At 42.3% G+C, this 19977-nt stretch overlaps 1 protein-coding gene across 4 annotated transcripts in view; it reads right to left on the bottom strand.

Annotated features, from left to right (window-relative positions):
* SETD2 (SET domain containing 2, histone lysine methyltransferase) overlaps positions 1–19977 on the bottom strand; it is a 153693-nt gene that overhangs the window by 53879 nt on the left and 79837 nt on the right. For 3 of the 4 annotated variants that reach the window (XM_034759748.1, XM_034759750.1, XM_034759749.1), the window contains exons 13-15: positions 14981–15029; positions 11529–11709; positions 5313–5988 (exon numbers count right to left, since the gene is read on the bottom strand). In XM_034759748.1, coding sequence (XP_034615639.1) covers positions 5313–5988; positions 11529–11709; positions 14981–15029 — 906 coding nt within the window. Of the gene's footprint in view, positions 1–5312; positions 5989–11528; positions 11710–14980; positions 15030–19977 lie in introns of those variants that run through there. The other variant, XR_004644356.1, reaches the window with a different exon arrangement.

Genomic DNA, 19977 nt, shown 5'->3' with positions numbered 1-19977 from the left:
GGTGCCACAAGTACTCCTGTTCTTTTTGCGGATACAGACTAACACGGCTGCTACTCTGAATCCTCTATGAAGTTACCTTTTTTTTTTTTTTTTTTTTTTTTTTAAGTCCAGTTATAGTTTTGGCCTTCACAATCACCCCTGGCAATGAGTTCCACAGGTAGACTGTGCGTTGTGTAAAGTAGTACTTCCTTATGTTTTTTTAAACCTGTTGCCTATTACCTTCACTGGGTAATCTTGGTTCTTGTGTTATATGAAGGGGTAAATAGCACTTCCTTATTCACGTCCTCCTCACCATTCATGATTTTATAAAGCTCTATCACTGAAAAGGGTCTAGGTATAATCTGTACCTGTAGACTGAGAAGACATAAGAACAGCCATACTGGGTCAGACCAAAGGTCCATCCAGCCCAGTATCCTTTCTGCTGACAGTGGCCAATGCCAGGTGTCCCAGAGGGAGTGAATCTAACAGATAATGATCAAGCGATCTCTCTCCTGCCATCCATCTCCACCCTCTGACAAACAGAGGCTAGGGACACCATTCCTTACCCATCCTGGCTAATAGCCATTAATGGTCTTAACCTCCATGAATGTATCTAGTTCTCTTTTAAACTCTGTTACAGGCCTAGCCTTCACAACCTCCTCAGGCAAGGGGTTCCACAGGTTGACTGTGCACTGTGTGAAGAACTTCCTTTTATTTGTTTTAAACCAGCTGCTCATGAATTTCATTTGGTGGCCCCTAGTTCTTATATTTTGGGAACAAGTAAATAACTTTTCCTTATTCACTTTCTCCACACCACTCATGATTTTATATACACCTCTATCATATCCCCCTTTAGTCTCTTCTTTTCCAAGCTGAAAAGTCCTAGCCTCTTCAATCTCTCCTCATATGGGACCTGTTCCAAACCCCTAATCATTTTAGTTGCCCTTCTCTGAACCTTTTCTAATGCCAGTATATCCTTTTTGAGATGAGGAGACCACATCTGTACGCACTATTCAAGATGTGGGCGAACCATGGATTTATATAAGGGCAATAAGATATTCTCCATCTTATTCTCGATCCCCTTTTTAATGGCTCCTAACATCCTGTTTGCTTTTTTGACTGCCGCGGCACACTGCGGGAACGTCTTCAGAGAACTATCCACAATGACGCCAAGATCTCTTTCCTGATTAGTTGTAGCTAAATTAGCCCCCATTATATTGTATTTATAGTTGGGTTTATTTTTTCCAATGTGCATTACTTTACATTTACCCACATTAAATTTCATTTGCCATTTTGTTGCCCAATCACTTAGTTTCGTGAAATCTTCTTGAAGTTCTTCACAGTCTGCTTTGGTCTTAACTATCTTGAGCAGTTTAGTATCATCTGCAAACTTTGCCACCTCACTGTTTACCCCTTTCTCCAGATCATTTATGAATAAGTTGAATAGGATTGGCCCTAGGACTGACCCATGGGAACCACCACTAGTTACCCCTCTCCATTCTGGGAATGTACCATTTATTCCTACTCTTTTTCCCGTCTTTTAACCAGTTCTCAATCCATGAAAGGATCTTCCCTCTTACCCCATGACAACTTAATTTACATAAGAGCCTTTGGTGAGGAACCTTGTCAAAGGCTTTCTTGAAATCTAAGTACAGTATGTCCACTGGATCCCCCGTGCAACAGGGTAAGAGTCCCTCAGTAAAAGGTCTCAGACATACTGGTACCAAGCAGAGTGTGATTAAAATGTCCTGGGACACAATATGTAAAAATAATAAATAATAAATCATCATCAAATATTCTGAAATCCTTCATTCTCTTGCAATAATCACCTTTAGGTAAATATTGTTCATTACAGCTCTGGGTGAAATCCGCACTTGTTAACTAAGAAGATGAACAACTGTTTTGAAAAGAAATAGTGGACCAGTTCTGAATGAGACAAAGCTTCCTTAGACTTGACTACTGTACACAGGCTGAACCACAAGGGGTAATATGACCCACAGATTGTAAACTGGGGAATCATAGAATTGTAGGACTGGAAGCAACCTCAAGAGGTCTTCTAGTCCAGTCCCGTGCACTCAATATAACACCTCTACTCCTACGCGTTGGAGCAGAGGTGTTCTATTGCCTCTGTATTTGGCACTGATGCAATCACTACTGGAATACTGTATCCAGGTCTAGTATTTAGAATTCAGGAAGGATGTTGATACATTAGAGAGGATTCAGAGAAGAGCCATGTGAGTCATTAAAGGATTGGAAAACATACCTTACAGTTATGGCTTCTGGGGTTTATTGATTTCGCTTTTGGGGATTTTTTTAAAGCAATTTTTGAGTTTTATGCAGATGTATTTTTTCAAGGCTCTCTTTGTATATACTTTAATGTGTAATATATATAATTACAGTAGCATATACTGTAATTAGTAATCTCTTTGTAACATTCCTTAGTGGGCTTTAACAAAGTACTGTTTCAAACTCCACAATGTTAAAGCACACTAGGGGATCTTTAGTAACAACCAGTAAGGTCATTTGTTAGTCTCTAAGGTGCCACAAGTACTCCTGTTCTTCTTTTTAGTAAGGTCTAAATGGACCAATTAATGCTCAACAAATCTATGCACTTTAGAAATCACGTCCATATAATCTGCATTACTGCTCTGTATAGACAAGCCCTTAGATACCAGTAACCATTTCACGTGTTAATCCAATAAACACCGATTTCATTTTTGAGAGAGAGAATGTGTGCGTTTTGGGGGTGTTTATTAGTTAAAACCTAAAATCGGAAGCTCTACCCATAATAGACTCAAGGAGCTCAGTTTATTTAGTTTATCAAAAAGAAGGTTCAGGGTGACTGATCACAGTCTAAGTACCTACACACAAGGAATAAAAAATAGGTAAGAGGGATCTTTGGTCTAGCAGACAAAGGTATAACAAGATCCAATAGCTGGGAGTTGAAGCTAGACAAATTTAAACTCACAAAAGATGTACATCGTTAACAGTGAGCATAATTAACCAACAGAACAACATACCAAGGTGCATTCTCCATCACTGGGAGTTTTTAAATCAAGAGTGGATGTTTTTCTAAAAAGTTATGCTCTAGTTCAAATAAGAATTAATCCAGGGGAGTCCTATGGCTTGTGTTATGCTGGAGGTCTGACCAAATGTTCACAATGGTCCTTTCTATCCCCGTAATCTATGCATATATATGATCATCTCTCCCACCTCCACTAGTGACTGACCTCTCTGTTACTGAAATTCCTGTATTAAGCTTTCAGTTTTGGTTGCACATCAGCAGCAAATATTCTTTAAACACAGGATGTGAACTGGCTATTTTTTTAAGTTGGCATTACACAGAAATGATTCATGAAGAGTGAATGAATACACTTATGTCACCCTGAGATGCACTTATGTGCCTTCATTATCACTATATTTTTCAATATTAATAGCAATTAAGACTACTTTCCATTTATGTCTGAGGAGGTTAAAGTAGCTAAAAACTAATGAATTCTCATCACTGCTTTGAAATACTGTGTGGATTTTACAGCTTGGTAAGCTGAGGTACAGAAATGAGAAGAAACCCGTTCAAACCCAGTGATAAAGCAATAGAGTAGAACAGAGAATTTAGGACTCCTGGCTCCCAATTCCCTATATCTAATCACAATCCCTCCAGTAATGGTACTACACACATCTGTGTATTTAAAGTCTGTATCATAGCCTAGATACGACTGTGACAGAACAATAAAAGTTATGCTAGAATCAGCCCACGGAGTAACCACGACAATTACATGTGGAAATGGAAGATTATGTGGAACTCAGCAAGTAACAACATATAGCTGATAACTGAAGTCCTGTTTGTTTATTGTGCCTTCTCCCTTGAATTGATGCATTTTTGAATTGATGCATTGAGGGATGCATTTTTATGCTCTTGGTGAGTTCTCCCTTCCATCATAACAGAACCAACTTAATCTCTTTATTGTATTTGGAAAATGCAAAAAATAGACCTGAGAGTGGATTTTAGAAGGAGCCAGACTGATACTAGCAACATTGTCTGTAGAAAGTCTACAGCAGGGACATCCATCTCCCAATGCTCAATCCTGGCCCTACTGGGACTACCGGGGGGTGGGGGGGGGAGGAGAGAGAGAGAGTGTGAGTGTGTGTTGCAAGGGAAGGCTTCAGTCTCCATGGCCCAATCAGTCCTGGTTGATCTGTTGAGAATGCCAATACGAAACAAATTAGCGGTGGGCATGTTTTTTGTGATGGACACCTGTCCACGAGGAATTGAAATGACTAGTCAAGTCATTTCACACAGCCCACCAAACAGGTGCTAAATACCAACATCAAACGGTGATAATCATTGATCTGTGCTGAATTCAAATCAGTGACCTACAAATGAAGGACCATTTGTCCTATTAGCAATCTTCAGAGCCACCCAGTTACCCCATGTGCTGCATTTGAAGGGAATCTGAATCAGCAACACAGCTGTTACCTAAGATCAAATAGCAGAATCTTTATTAATAGGCAGAAGGAGTCCAAGCTTGATTTTTCAGAGTGCCAGATTGAGTTTAACCAAATCGGTTAGGGAATGAGTACGGAACACTACATTTTTTGTCGTTATTTCAAGATCTGGTTCCAAACGAAACCCCTCACACCACTGATGGATTGCAGTAAATTGCATGGCATCAGTATCATGGAGTTCCAGCATCATCATAAACTACTCCCTCTTAACCCTCAATTCAGGTCAACAGAATCCCTGAAGGGATAGATTTCATTGTACTGTTATCCCAACACAGTCTTCTACTTCAGAACTGCAGTAACACTCTAGGGTGCACAGGTACTGCATTCCATACACTTGACAGAGAACCTTAGAGCCCTTGGCCACGTTTCTAAAAATCCACCCACGGGTTAGGAATGTTAAATGACTGCACACCTGCATGTTTTACTGCCTCCATAACATACTACGTAAGAGCATAATCCCTTGCCCAGAAGTATCTGTTCTCAAAAACAGACAACATTAACAACAGAAAAAGTAATGGATAAAATATATATGGAGTAGGAAAAAATCTCTCTCCAACTGCTAAGCACTCGGTCCCAATGACTAAGAGATGCTTCACTATGCACATTAAAGAAAAAAAAATCTTAAATTGGAGGAGTATGCTTTACTCAGACCCCACAAAGCAGGCCCACATGATTAAACTGCACCAATGCTCCAGACTCACCAGATACTAGAGTTAACGGTAGAAAAATGTGTCTTTCAGCTAGCAACCTAACTCCTTCCATTGTCTGGTGCTTATCGACAAGCTGTGTTTGAAGGGCTCATTATGCATTTTCTAACGGAGAGTTACCTGTACAATTGGTGGAGTCGTCTGAGAATAAGGTGATGCCACACCGTAAACAGTCTGACACGTCTGTCCTGGGTAATATATGGTTGGCTGAGCCTGTGCCGGAGAGTACTGCTGTTGTACAGCGACCGCCTGCGGATTGGAATCCCATACTCCATAACTCTGCCCCTGCACTGGCCCCGGGGCAGGCACGGGCAAGACAGCTACATTAGGTTCCTGATGGACCACGGTGTCACTTTGTGCTACGTACTGAGGCGCAGAAACCTCCATCGTTGTTGCTACGTGTTGTACTACTGGTACCGGCTGAGGAGTAGTCAGGGGTGGCTCGACTGCGTGCCCAACCAAAGTCTGGGGATGCTCATAGGCTGCAGGAGAGCACATAGGATCCAGGCTCGGCGTGGGTAGTAGCACCTTCCCAGCATTGGGATTGCTGGGATCCACATAAGCCTGCATGGGATAGCCAGGGGGATAGCCAATAAAGCTGTGGTGGGGAGCGCTGTAGCCCAGGGTATCGTATGGAAGCGGGGAAGTCATCCCTAGGTTCTGTAATTGCTGCTGTTGTTTCTGAGCCTCCCGCTGAGCTACTTCCTGCTCGAACAGCTTCCTGCGTTCTTCCGTGGACAGCTTGTTGCGATCCTTGAGCCGCACTTTCTTCTTAGAAGAAGCGGGTGTGTCATACCTGAAAAAGAGAACCACTTCATAACTTCTGCCCCAGAGTTACACAGATTACAGGGGCACCCTCAGATGCTATGTATAGATAAAGGCCCATCAATAAATGCATTAAAAACCAAAAGGAGAGGGAAGGTAGGAGTCATAACAGAACATTTATTGCTCCAAATTGAACCTTAGATCACATTTCTTCACTCTAGAGTGAATTTTAAAATTCTTTTAAAGAAAAGACAGCCTGAAATAGAGTGCAAAAGAAAAACAACTCCCTAGGTTTGGACTTTTTTCCATGTCATACACAGACTCATATTCTCTGCATGTGTGCGCAAGACATTCACATATATGTGAATACACACATATATACACACACACACACACACACACACGTATAGTATTTACTTTTCTAAACAGCCCATTCAAAATAATGCAAAAGATCTTGTTCGTATCATCACAGGCAGATCTAAACCTGAAACTTAACCTTTTGGTGGAGGAAAGAAAACCACAGTACTGAAAGAACCCCAAACGAAGTATCCAGTACCACACCAGATTAAAAAAAAAAATCCAGTGAAAGTTTATTCAGACCAGCAATAGTTTACACGTTCCCTTTCTGGGCTCCCTCAAGCTGCATTTGCATAAGTAAAAGTTAACATAAGTTGTTATACATGGGGTAAATGTAACAAACTATCCAGTACTAGAGGCATTCCTAAAAATTTTCATAGCGTGGTCCACGTCTTAAGTTACTTGGTTCCCTCTCTTCCCATTAACATATCATCTCTCTGTGGTCAGTACAGTAATGGCCTTTTGGAAAAGTAATATTAGGAAAAGAATATTTTTAGGGTTTTTAATGCGCTTTTAGCAACTGGAACATGAAGAAGCCAGAACCTTGTGATTAGCCAGCCTTTTGCGAGCCAACAGTGGTTCGGACCACAGCTGGGTAGCCTCTGCCGCGTTGCAATATAATGCATAAGCAAAAGGAGTTTGGGCAAATGATCTTTCCAGTGGGAACCTAAACCTTAGAATTCCCTAACTATTGTATGTTTACACTGGCAAGTCTTAATTGTGAATTAAGAGGTTGACATTGAGTAGCATCCAAAAATATTGAGGAACCTCATGTCACTGTTTCCCCACTCCTGTAATGCTCAGTCCCCTGGAGGATTTCCCTCTTCACAGCTGCATCATGGCTCTGGGTCTGTCAGAGCATTTAAGGATTTTAGCAGAACAACACAGGTAATTATGCTGTCTCTGTGTAACATACATTTTATGTGCCTTTATGCCCTCAAGTTCAGGCAATGCAACCCAAGAGAAATTGTGCTGGATAATCTAAACAGTATCTATTGCATTATAACTTTTCCTAGTGGTCAACATGATAGCAGATAACATTACACTGATATTTCCTTATAGCTCCCTTTTTATAGGCTCATAAATTTCTCAAAATGTATCTGTTTTGGCTGATATTTTCCATGCTTCGTGACTCTCAATTTTTTTATAAAGGGAATGAAATATATTCACTGATCTGGAGCTATGCAAGGGTGAAAAACATTCAAACGTTTCCGCCACAAGAAGATTAAGACTTCTTTGAATGCATAACTCAATAATTGACATTCAACCACTGAGACCTTTTGGAACGTTAATTATTTCTGAATACTAGTCTCCATCTTAATTTGCAAATGTTAAACAATGGAATAATAAACAACTGACTTCCATTTAGAGTTGTGCTATTTTTACTGGACCACAGATCTGCCTAAAAAAATGTGGTTAGACTTTTTCTGTTTATTTGTTTAAATAGGAGTAATAATTTTCTTCCTGAAACACAAAACAGCTGAAGAGATTTTCCAGGGGTAAAAAAGATAGCTTAGGTCAGACACAAAGCATGTAAAATTAAAGATGAAAAGGTGGATATTTTTGAAAGTTATGAGTGCATGAAAACAGGGGTTACAAGTGAAAATGCTTTGCTGCATTAACTGTAGTGGGTTCTACAAAGCATCCAATATATTCATATATGTCAACTTTTTATTCATGTATCCAGTTTGCATATCAAGAACATATTGCTACAAGTACATTAGTTAAGATGCCCTTTTGTTTCTTCAGTCCAATTCAAATACCTGTGAGTATTTATGTTTATATGAATCTTGTTGGTAGTGAGAATCCAATTTAAATAATTAAACGAAAAAGTCAATATATTTTTCTGCACTTATCCGAAGAACTTACATTAAGAGCCAACTCACACAAAGGAATAAATACAAAAAAAAAGCAAGTGATTCAGTCGTGACATTAAGTGTGTGTCATAATCGTTCCTCCATTCATCCAAGGGCCCATCTCCTCTAGGAGGATCTCCACTCCAGAGAAGCAGCAAGGGCAAGGAAGCGGGGCAAGGGCATGGCGGCATACCTCCAAATCCTCCAGTGTTCTGAGAACATCTTTGGAGTTCTTCACCCCTCTGACATCATCTGTTCTGCTCACCTCCACTATATGGATTTCATACAGTTTTTTGGAATGAAGTACTATCCAAAGTGCCCTAGCTACAGACTGATTGGCCCATATTACGAGATGGGGTCAGATTAATGATTATTAGGATGCCTCTAAGGGCAGTGATCCCCTCATTTGCCAAGCCTCATTTTTGCCATGCTACATTTTGCATATTTTCCTCTTATACAGAGTCGTTGTTTACACAGAGAGGGTGCATCTGGGAAGAACAGGCAAAGAAAGGGCTTCCTGACCTCTAGCACCAGAGACCACTCATGCTCAATCATTTGCTAGTCAGTATTTTCTGTTTTTCTAATCTTCCTCTTGCTATAACAAGAACTTTTCTGCCATGAAGTTTACCTTGTCTCATGTTTCCTGGGCTTTTTGCCTTTTTATCTCTCTTTGTATATGTTAGTAATTCATCCATCTTGACTTCTGCCTCCAATCATGTGTTTGGTTTTTGTTCTGCAAATGGATATTTTTTTGTGGATTTATACTCCAATTTTTATGCTGGCCTTTCAAACGTGCTTAATAGAGAATAACATGAGGACAATGGAATGCTGGGTTATTTGAAAAATGGGACTTTTTTGTAATCAATTCTTCTCTCTCGGCTTTTCTGAAGTCCATATAGTAGACCTTGACTGGCTTGGTACTGGCTTTAACAAGGATGTGTGCTGCATTTTAGATAGTCAGAACAAGAGTTCTGTCTTGCCCCCAAGAATCCCACATACTTAATGTAACGTTTATTAACGCCACAGACCTCTGCTGCCTTTCATCATCTCCAAGTATCGCTTATTCATAATTCTCAACTCCTTGTTTTCTGTGAACAGCTCTACTCACTCTGCTTCACTTGCCCAACCCGCTCCACCAGCCGTCACATTTGTCTCTCCAGCCATCAACATTGGCTCACAGTATCTTGGCTCTCTGAGCAGGGGCCATTTTATTTCCTTTAGACTCTACACAATTCCACACTCACATACAGCACTTGAAAAATAACCATCCAGATGACAGCAGTTGCTAGCCCGGGCAGTTTAAGGGTCCACATGAAAACGAAAGGATATTCTGTAGTGTGATCTGACATTGTTAACGTACACATATGGCTCATGCTCAATACTTGGGATATACTTTTAGCCATTTGTTATATTTAACAGGACTTTTCTCCCTCCAAACATGGCGGTATTTGCTAATCCTGCAGAAGGAATATATATATTATATTAAACATGGACCATAACTATTAAATTTCAGTAGGTTGCCACACTGTTCCCAACCAACTTTCTGTATGCCAATTTCTCCTCTTATTGTCCGCCACTCCATTTACTTCCATCGGGTTGTATTAATGACATCAGAATAATGAAAGTGTGCATGAATTCTGACTTTAAAGTTGCAAGCAGTTTAATGTCAGGCAGACAGGAGTGGTTGGACCACAGGACTAGGAGCCAGAAGGTTCTCGAATTCTAATCCTAACTTCCTGCATGATCTGTGACAAGTCCCTCTTGGACTGGGGGTTGAAACTCACTCAGCAGATCTGAGTCCAATACCTAGTTTTGTCAGACTTCCTGTGTGATCTTGGCCAAGTCACAACCTCTCTTTCCCTTAGTTTCCCATCTGAAAAATGGGGATACTACCTCTTTCCTCCCACCCTTTGTCCACCTTGTCTATTTAGATTGTGAACTCCTCTGGGCAGGGACTGTCTCTTACTCTGTGTATGTACTGCACCTAACACAATGGACCCCGGATCTTGGTTAGGGCCTCTTGCTGCTAATGTAATACAAACCAAATGAAATCACTTCTGAATTGTTTTTGTGCATTGTCAATTTCACTGTTTCCCATAGGTAATTAGCCAGTTCTCCCCTTTGTCTGGATGTTTCACAGAAAAGTATTTTTAAAATAGATAGTTTGACCAAAAAAAAAAAAAAAAAAAAAAAAAAAAAATTGCAAAGGGTCTCAGGGGCAGGTGTAGTAACTGAAGCTACTTTAAACTAATTAAAAAAATTAATTAGATTTCAAGGTGAGGGCATCTCTAACCTCTTATTTAAAGTTTGCCTATATGTAATATGAAGACACTGCTTACCTACCTCATAGGATATTTTTGAAGGGCTAATTAGATAGCCATCTGGAAAGAACTTTAAAGACGAGACGTGCTATACAAGTAGTATGCAAGACGGGAATAGCAGCACTTCACTAACCTCTCACGTGCTGGCAAAGCTAAGCTGTGAAGAAACTGTGCAGGGAAGACGGCCAACAGATTGCTCAGGAAGGACCACCATCATGTGGAGCCATCTTAATTGTTTTTATAAGTTTCTAAGAGTCACTTTACCTGAGCAAATGTAGCCTGATGAAACTGTTTGTGGAGAAAGGGGAAGGAAGGGTAATGGGAGAGAAATAGCTGCCTGGTGATGTATTTCCTTGGGTTATTTTTTGCTGGATAGCTATTGGATAATTTCAATTTTTTATATATAAAAAGGTGCTTTTGAGGATTTTCTATGTATCCAGGGAAGTTATTTCATTTTTGGCTTTGCACTTTTATTATCTGCAGTGTGCAGGCAGGTCCTAGTGCAAAGTAATTTAAAATTAAATACAGTATCTCCTGGATAGGCTAAGGGGAAGTCTTCTGAGTCCAGTTTGGGACCCTCTGACTTCCTCTCTAAACTTTCCCACTTTCATGGTCATTTTTGAATGAGGACTGGATATGGCTTCCATCACCAAAACACCACCAGCATAATTCGTTCCCAAGCAGCACTGAGAAGTTGATGGGAGGCGCTAAGGGTATTTGTGATGGTCTGGTCAGCTCTTCTCAGCTGGAGCTACACAACTCCAAGCAATACTAGCTGAAGCGGACTACATTTGAAGCCGTGATCTACAAATGAAAGACTTGCTTCCACGTCCATTATCAATAACCACACAGCGTATTCATTTAATAGAAAATTTCCTCTTTCCTATTTATTTTCAGGTGGTCACAAATATCATCTTTAGCAACTTTAGTTAGAAAAGGCAGAATAAATTCAACTTTCCCCTCCTGGACTGACACAGGATCATCAGAACCCTCAGCATGAGTATCCTTGATGGAAACGGTACAGTAAGACAACTTGCCTGTCATCCGGCCTCTTGGTTCCTCGCTCGTAGGCCGAAGATGGTGGGGACAAGGACTCTCTCCGTTTCTTCTTCTCTTTACTCTGGCTCTGCCTCTCAGGGTCTCTCTCTCTGCTCTGGTTGGGATTCTTTGGGGTAGCAGTTTGGTCCCTATGACCCACTGCATCCCTCCCACGATCTCCTGTTAAGCAAGATGGATAAAAGGAAGTAGTCTTTACATTTCAGTAGGTTTCTGCTTTCACCTTTGCTGCTGTTGTAGTAAGTGTATTTTTTGGTCCATTCACGCAAATGAAATGCAGGATGCCCCATATTAGCACTACACTGTTGTTATGGCTGAGACAATACTTTCTTTTTAACACCCTATTTTTAGTGACTTCTCTCTTTCCTGGGGTATTACGTAACAGGCTGAAATGTATCATGCTTATTCTTAGACCCCATGGGAATTCCTCCTCCTCCTCCAACTGAATTTGAAGAAAATTATGTAATCAGAGTGAAAAATGATGTCTTCAGACCTTAATATAGGTTATTAGACGCATTTTTGCACTTGAAAAGTTTGGATATAAAAAAACTTGGCATGTACATAGTCTTCAACACTGATTATGTATTTTATTAGACTTGAAAAGCATCTGGCTAAGAACTCTAGGAGTTTTTAACAAGGGGAAGCACGCAGTGTGTGTGGTAAAACTTGAATTTTGTCACCAGATAATTAGCACAGGTGAAAAGTGCACTGGCGGAGTGTGCCTTTGTATCAATCACTAGGGACACGTTTTGACACTACGGCCTCTTTCATATACAGTTTGAACATAATTGTTTCCGTAAACCCTTTTAAACAAGAAACAGATCCTAATCAGTGTTTAGACATGTTGACACAACACAATATATTCCTCCAACTTTTTGGCACTCTATTATATGGGGGGAAGGATAGCTCAGTGGTTTGAGCATTGGCCTGCTAAACCCAGGGTTGTGAGTTCAATCCTTGAGGGGGCCATTTAGGGATCGGGGCAAAAAATTGGTCCTACTAGTGACGGCAGGGGACTGGACTCAATGACCCTTCCAGTTCTGAGATAAGATATCTCCATATATTATATTATATATCTTTTACACTACTGTAATTTTTCACAATTGATCTGTGCACGCCGAATTTACAGCACTGACAAGTTACTATAGCTATCAAGGAACTGTCACATTAATTATAAGACACTTGCATGAGACAGGTCATGATATTTTGCACTGTTATCAGTGATTCTTCAATAGTGATCTCCAGAGCATACGCGGTCTGTCTGCAAAACAGTGTCACACTGATGAAGCACCTATCAGTCTGCAAGGAGTGATGCCTTCTGCTAACTGTAAGCACATTCTAGGATGCTTTTCATAATGGCCAACCCCCAACACTTACTTATATCCTGATTCCTGTCTTAGGCAAGGGTGGGTCGGGAAAGAGGAATTAAGCACAATCAAAATTACAGAGGTACCAAACATGCAAAAGGAAAGAACTGCCAAGTGACCTGGAGAGTAAGGACAGCAGGAAACAGGGACATTTGGCCCCATAAAATAAGAGCCTCCTACAAGCTGTGAAAAGAAATAATTTTATAGAATCAGAATTTAAGACTATTGAAGCCCATCCGATAATTTCTACACCTAGCCCACAACTTCTCTCTGAGCTATGAATAAACGGCAGGGATACAAGATGCAGATTTCATAATCAGTTACACCTATCACATTAAGAGAATTTCTTTAACAGTGTCCTATTTTTTCTCTCTTTAATAGGGTCTTAATATTAATGTCTCCTGTATGGCTGCCAGATGGAAAGGCATAGAAAGGGGAAGGAGAAGTGGAGAAGATGCTTCAAGAGAGGAGCTTGATTTTAAAAAATGGCTCACTTTTGAAAGCCACAGCATTATACCACAAGAGAACTCTGAAGTGAATGTATTATCGCAGTATGAGTGCACATATAACATACCACGGTGCTGTACTGTATTAACAGCTAATTCCTTGAGTGCTCATATCTGAATCATTGCAAAGCTGAAAATTTGCAAGGACTTGGTTGTGCAAATGTCTAATATATCCAACACATCTCAAGAATGCCATTAATTCTTCAGGGTGCAGCAGAGTATTTTCTAACAGAAAAACTACCCTTGGGCAATGTCGCTAGCACAATTCAATTAATTTGTCAAAGGTCACCCAATCAATGTAAATTGTAGCATGAATTGCTGTTTGTGAAGAGCAGTGGGGTTGCTCTTTCTGCAGTGCTCGAGAACAACCTCTTTAGCTCCAATCTTTTTTACGTCGGGGAAAAAACAAAAAACAAAAACACCAAAAACAGGCTCTTAGTCCCTGCAAATGGACAACATAAGGTGCCCAGAGCATATAAGTCACTTTCCACAAATGCCCCCATGTCAGGTAGCACTAGATGTAATTTAACATCTTGTTTTAATTGATTTTGTTCTTGTGGGGCTGTGCATAGATAAAAAGTAACAAGCACTACACACCAGTTTTGAGTTCCCCCTCTCCTCATGAAACAGTGAGTAACAGGTGCAAACACACAGTCTGAGCTAAAGTTACAAATCAGTGACCTGGTGAGACAGAACAGAATTGCAACCTAGGAGTACAAACTGCTTCTGTTTCATGTTTATATCGAACACCAGTATGCGTGGAGATCCTTGGACCCATGTACAAAAGAGCTACTGATATGTAAACTGAGCTTGGAAACAATGTTCTAATCTTGCCTTTTACCCAGGCTATGGTACCATTCTTAAAATTGGTTTAAACCCCTTTCAGGTCCACTCACATTGGTCTGCTGAAAAGTGGGTTTAAGCTGGTTCAGCAAACATGACTTAAGGCCTGGTGCGTACGACACCTGAAGCTGGGGACCCACCAAAGGAAGATATTCAGTTAACGGGAGATGCACTGTATGGAGTCCAATACCAATAGGCACAGAGAGAAGCCTCTGAGTTTAAAGCCCCTCTGTCCGTGTACCGATAAGCCTTTGTACGTCCCACTCTGAATTTCCTTACTGTGATCAGATTATGTATTAGCTGTAGAGAGGAACACTGGCCTCATAGTTAAGACACTGGGCTGGGATTCAGGAGATGTGGGTTAAATTCTTAGCTTTACCATAGACTGTGTGACTTTGAGCAAGTCATTTACTCTCTGTGCTGCAGTTCCCTATCTTAAAATGAAAACAGAAATATTTCCTTTCTCCCAAAGTTCGCCTGTATTGTCTATCTAGATTGTAAACGGTTTAGGGCAGAAACCGTCTTGAACAATGTGTATGTACAGCATCAACCACAAGGGATCCCGTATATTGTAATATATATAATAAAAAAGTGAGTGTGTGCGCGCGCGCAACACCTCTCTGATAAGCATTCAACTTTAGACACAAGGAAAACGAATCCTCTCTGGAGGAAATTACAGTTTTAGCTGCTACCTGAAAGGTATCCTTGACTACATACCACTAGTCTCCTTTTCAGCTTGACTCTTCTTCGGGATTCGATACACCTCCTGCAAAGCAAGCCAGAAAAATAATCAGATTTTCAGCGGGACATTGAGACTACTGCTGATATAACTGTGGGGTGGGAAGGATCACAGAAGTCCCACAACTTTGTAAACAGAACAAAAAGGTCCAGGTCTCTTAAGTGCAGATATAGTTCTAAAAACGTGGCATTGTGGTAGGTCCTATTTTATTTTCTCTCAATAACTTGTATATCAAATCTGTTCAGTTTATACAACCACACCAAGTGCTACAGTCACTCTGTGTCAGCAATCCAAGTATGTCAGCAGAGGATTCAAGCCAGCAGGATCTAAAGTTGCCATTTTCCTGTTGACTATAAATATACAGAGTTGGAGATGTACTGAAATAAAAATCAAAGGCTGCCTTTTCTAATGGTAAACCAACTCTGACCTGAATTAGGTCATTCTCTTTCTGCCTCTTAAGGCCATGTTTACATGTATCAGCGCAGCTGCGCGGCTGTAAGCTCTCTCATGTAGCCACTCTAAGGGCTTGTCCACACTGGCACGTTATAGCGCTGCAACTTTCTCGCTCAGGGGTGTGAAAAAACACCAACACTCCGAGCGCAGCAAGTTTCAGTGCTGTAAAGCGCCACAGTAGACAGTGCACCAGCGCTGAGAGCCGCACTACACCCCTCGTGGAGGTGGTTTTTTTAGAGCGCTTTAACGTTGCCAGTGTAGATTAGCCCTAAGGTGACAGGACAGAACTCTCCTTTTGACGTAATTAATCCACTCCCAACGAGTGGTGGTAGCTATGTCAGCAGAAGAGGTCAGATATGATGTGATCGACCAGGCCAAGACAAGCGTTCGAGCTAAGCAGAGCTCTGCTTCAAGTCTGAGAAAGGCAATCACAGTGTCACTGCTAAATGCAATGTGGAACAGATGGGGAAGCCTAGGAGTTAACTCTGTTGCAAGGAACCATTCAAAATGAAGTGGCCCATTAACACCTCTGCAGTCATAGGACAAAAGAGGGTTAGCCATGTCTACACCAGAAACCTTAGGGCTTGGCTACACTTGCAAGTTAGAGCGCATTAAAGCAGCCCCGGGCACCCTAACTCCTGAGGTGTCCACACTGGCAAGGCACGTAGAGCGCCTGGACTCTGCAGCTGGAGTGCTCCTGGTAATCCACCTCCACGAGAAGCATAAAGCTTGCTACGCCCCGGCTGAAACGCCCGGGCATCAGTGTGGACAACGTATTGCATTACTGCACTATGATTGGCCTCCGGAAACATCCCATAATCCCCTGAAGTCAAGTGGCCACTCTTGTCATTGTTTTGAACTCCGCTGCAGGCATGGGACTATCCCCTTTCAAAGCTCCGTTTCTGACAACCGGCATGCTTATCTGCTCCGGGACAAAGCAAACTGAACTTACAAGACAGCACGCTGACACACACTCAGCCCCCCAAAACACACTGTCTCTCCCGCCACATATACACAACACACTCCCTGTCACACTCCACCCCGCCCCCCATTTGAAAAGCATGTTGCAGCCACTTGCACACTGGGATAGCTAACACAATGCACTGCTCTTTGTGGCGCTGCAAGAGCGCTAATGTGGCCACACCAGTGTGCTTGCAGCTGACAGTGTAAACACACGGCAGCGTTTTCCCTGCTGCGGTCTCCAAAGGCTGGTTTAACTCCCAGCGCTCTACATTTGCAAGTGTAGCCAAGCCCTTACACGGGCACAGCTGTACCGATGCAGCTGCACTGCCGAGATAGTTCTTTTGTGTAGCCGCTCTAGGCAGACGGGAGAGAGCTCTCCCATCAACATAATTAACCCACCCCCAACGAGCGTGTTGGTGGGGGAAACTCTTGAAGATGTGCAGGTTGGTGGGAGAGGTCAGATATGGTGTGACCGTTTTGTGAAAAGTTTTTGCCCATGGGTAGAAAATGCTAAAATAGACAAAAAACACCCAGCAGATGCAAGCTCCTCACAGACCAGGACACATCAACTCAAAGCAGCACCAGATATGCCAACTTTCGTGAACTGATCGCAAGAGACGTGATTTCTGAGTAAAATTAAGCCTCACTCATGATCTTGTGATAAAACTCTCAAATGTCAGGATTCACGGCTGAAAGACCAACCAACCAACCTCCTGACATTTGAGAGTTCTGGAAGTGAGGCTAATTTTACTTAGAAATCCTGTCAGCCTGGGGTATGGCAGGGACGCCTGCTGTCAGGTTCACCTCAGGAATGATGGCTCCCTTGCCAGTCTGGGAAGTGGGAGAGGGGACCCCACTGCAGCTCCCAGGCCTGGGGAGGGCAAAGAACCCTATAAGGAGCAAAGGTGAGGTTGGGAGAGATGGATTATGGCCTGGGGACTGCAGGGGGCTGAAGTGACGGGGGTGAAGGCTGATGGGGTGGGGGGGGCTTTATTGATGGTGGATTCTGAGCAGATTGGATGAGTTCTGGGAACGGTGGGAGTTGATGCGGGGGTGCTGAACTGATAGGCGGATGAGAGCAGCTGGGGGACTGAACTGAGGGGGGTTGGATAGGGACAGAACTGATGGCAGGAGATGGGCAGATGTGCGGGTGAGAGCTCCTGCAGCAGAGGCCAAAATCACCTTATCTAATACATAAGGGAGAGTGAACACTAGTTGTCCCAGGCACACACCCTGGGGATGGGCAGGGGGAGTTAAAAATAAATAAATAAATAAATAAATAAATCAAGAAACTGACCTAAAAACAGGTCAATCTTTTTTAAAAAATGTCATGATTGTTGGACCAATCTCATGATTTTTGATCTCTCGAAGTTGACACTGCAGCACTAGACCCTGCTGTAACAGATGCAAAACCCACAGACATATCTCCACTGCTACGATGATCAATCCCCTCACCCCCCCCAACAGCACACCTTTCAAGATCCAAATATACCTATCACAACATGTGGTGCACCTCAGACCAGCGCATCAAATGCCCCACAACAGCTTTGAAGGTAGAACCAGACAATCACTATGCTCTCGAATGAACTTGCACAGAAAAATGATAAAAGGCAAAAACACACTATCATCTGCGGGCGAGCACTTTTCACAAAATGATCACTCTATACATGACTCTCAGTCCTCGTCCTCAAAGGAAACCCGCACAACATCTTCAAAAGATAAGCCTGGGAGCCTACAGTGATTACTTTTGCTAGACACCAAAAATCAGAGACTCAATAAGGATACTGGTTTTATGTCTCTTTACAACAATCTGTAACCCACTAACACTCCTTTGTCCTATGACTGCAGAGGTGTTAACAGCCCAGTTAATTTTGAGCGGTCCCTTGCAATGCATTAACTCCTATACTTAATCTGTTCCACCTTGTATTTAGCTGTGACACTGATTACCTTTCCCAGGTAATCTGGTCTATACTAGAAAATTAGGTTGGATTTACTATGTCGTGAGGGGTGTGAAAATCCACACTCTCTGAGCAGCATTGTTAAATTGACCTAAGTCTCCATGTAGGCCTTGTCTACACTAAAGGGAAAAGTCGATCTAAGCTATGCAATTACGTGAATAGCGTAACTCAAGTGAACATAGCTTAGATCTACTTACTGCGGGGTCCACACTACGCGATATTGACGGGAGACACTCTCCCATCAACTCCCCTTACTCTTCTATATCCAGTGGAGTACAGGAGTCAATGGGAGAGCGATCTGCGGTCAATTTAGTGAATCTTCACTAGACCCGCTAAATCGACTGCTGATGCATTGATCACCGATCCCCTGGTAAGTGTAGACAAGCCCTTATATAGCACTAGGCCTCTTGGGGAAGTGGATTACCTATGCCGATGGAAGAACCCCTTCCATTGGTGTAGGTAGCGTCTACACTGAAGCGCTACAATGGCGTACCTGTAGCATTTTAAGTGTAGACAAGCCCCCAGACTTGAAGAAGAGCTGTGTGTAACTTGAAAGCTTTTCTCTGTCTCTTCCACCAACAGAAGTTGGTCCAATAAAAGCTAGTGGCCAGGTCTACACTACAGACTTCTATTGGTATAACTGTTGCTCAGGGATGTGAAAAATCCACACCTCTGAGCGACGTAGTTATACCGACGTAGCCCCCCCATGTAGAAAGCACTATGTCAACAGGAGAGCGTCTCCCATCGCCATAGCCACCGTCTCTCGGGGAGGTGGATTAGCCACTATGACAGGAGAAACTCTCCCATGGGGTTAGTAGCGCCTTAACAAAAGGGCTACAGCAGTGAGGTAGCACTGGTGCAGCTGCACTGCTGAACATGAAGACAAGCCCATTATCTCACCCACCTCGTGTGTCTCTTATTTTATTGTCAATAATCACGCCCCTGCAATCAGAACGGAAGTGAAGTACAATGGATTATGCAGAAGCCAGAACAGATTCCAATTGACTCTTCAGTAAGTGTATTGGCTCTAGAGGGCTAACAGCTAGAATACTTATCAGGAAAGCATTCCTATGTAGAAAGGGTGCTTATGCTTAAGTGCCTTCCTGCGCCCCAGAACCATGTTTGTGAAACCGGGACTGAACATGTTTAGCTGACCCTCTCGTAGCAAACAGTTTCAGCACATCCGCCCAGTAGGCTTTTCCAGGAAAAAGTGCATCAACTGTGCATGGTCATACCTTTCACGTTACACAATTGTGGTTCAATCAGCACACCCCAGGAAAATACAAGCAGCTAGCCCACATGATCTCAGCTGCTGGCACAAAGCTCGGGGGTGTTTCTCAAGATAGATGTTTTAGGATCTGGGATTTCTTATGCCATGCCGAGAAGCCAACAGCCTCATTGGACATAGTGAAGAAAGGAAACCTGCTATGTGATTCAGGCTGCTATGTTTTCAAGCATTAAAGTGTCAAAGCTGGATTGCCTAGCATTGAGCAACATGTAATCCCACCTGTAGCTGATCTCTCTGTATTGCTGACCTGACCTACGAGATGATGCTCTAGGCCAGGGGTCTCAAACACGCGGCCCCCCGGCCTGCAAGGTTA

This window comes from Trachemys scripta, chromosome 2 (genome assembly GCF_013100865.1).
Source record: "Trachemys scripta elegans isolate TJP31775 chromosome 2, CAS_Tse_1.0, whole genome shotgun sequence".
Classification (NCBI taxonomy): Eukaryota; Metazoa; Chordata; order Testudines; family Emydidae; genus Trachemys; species Trachemys scripta.
Note: the sequence above shows the minus strand (reverse complement) of the source record. Positions and strands in the feature narration are given on the sequence as shown.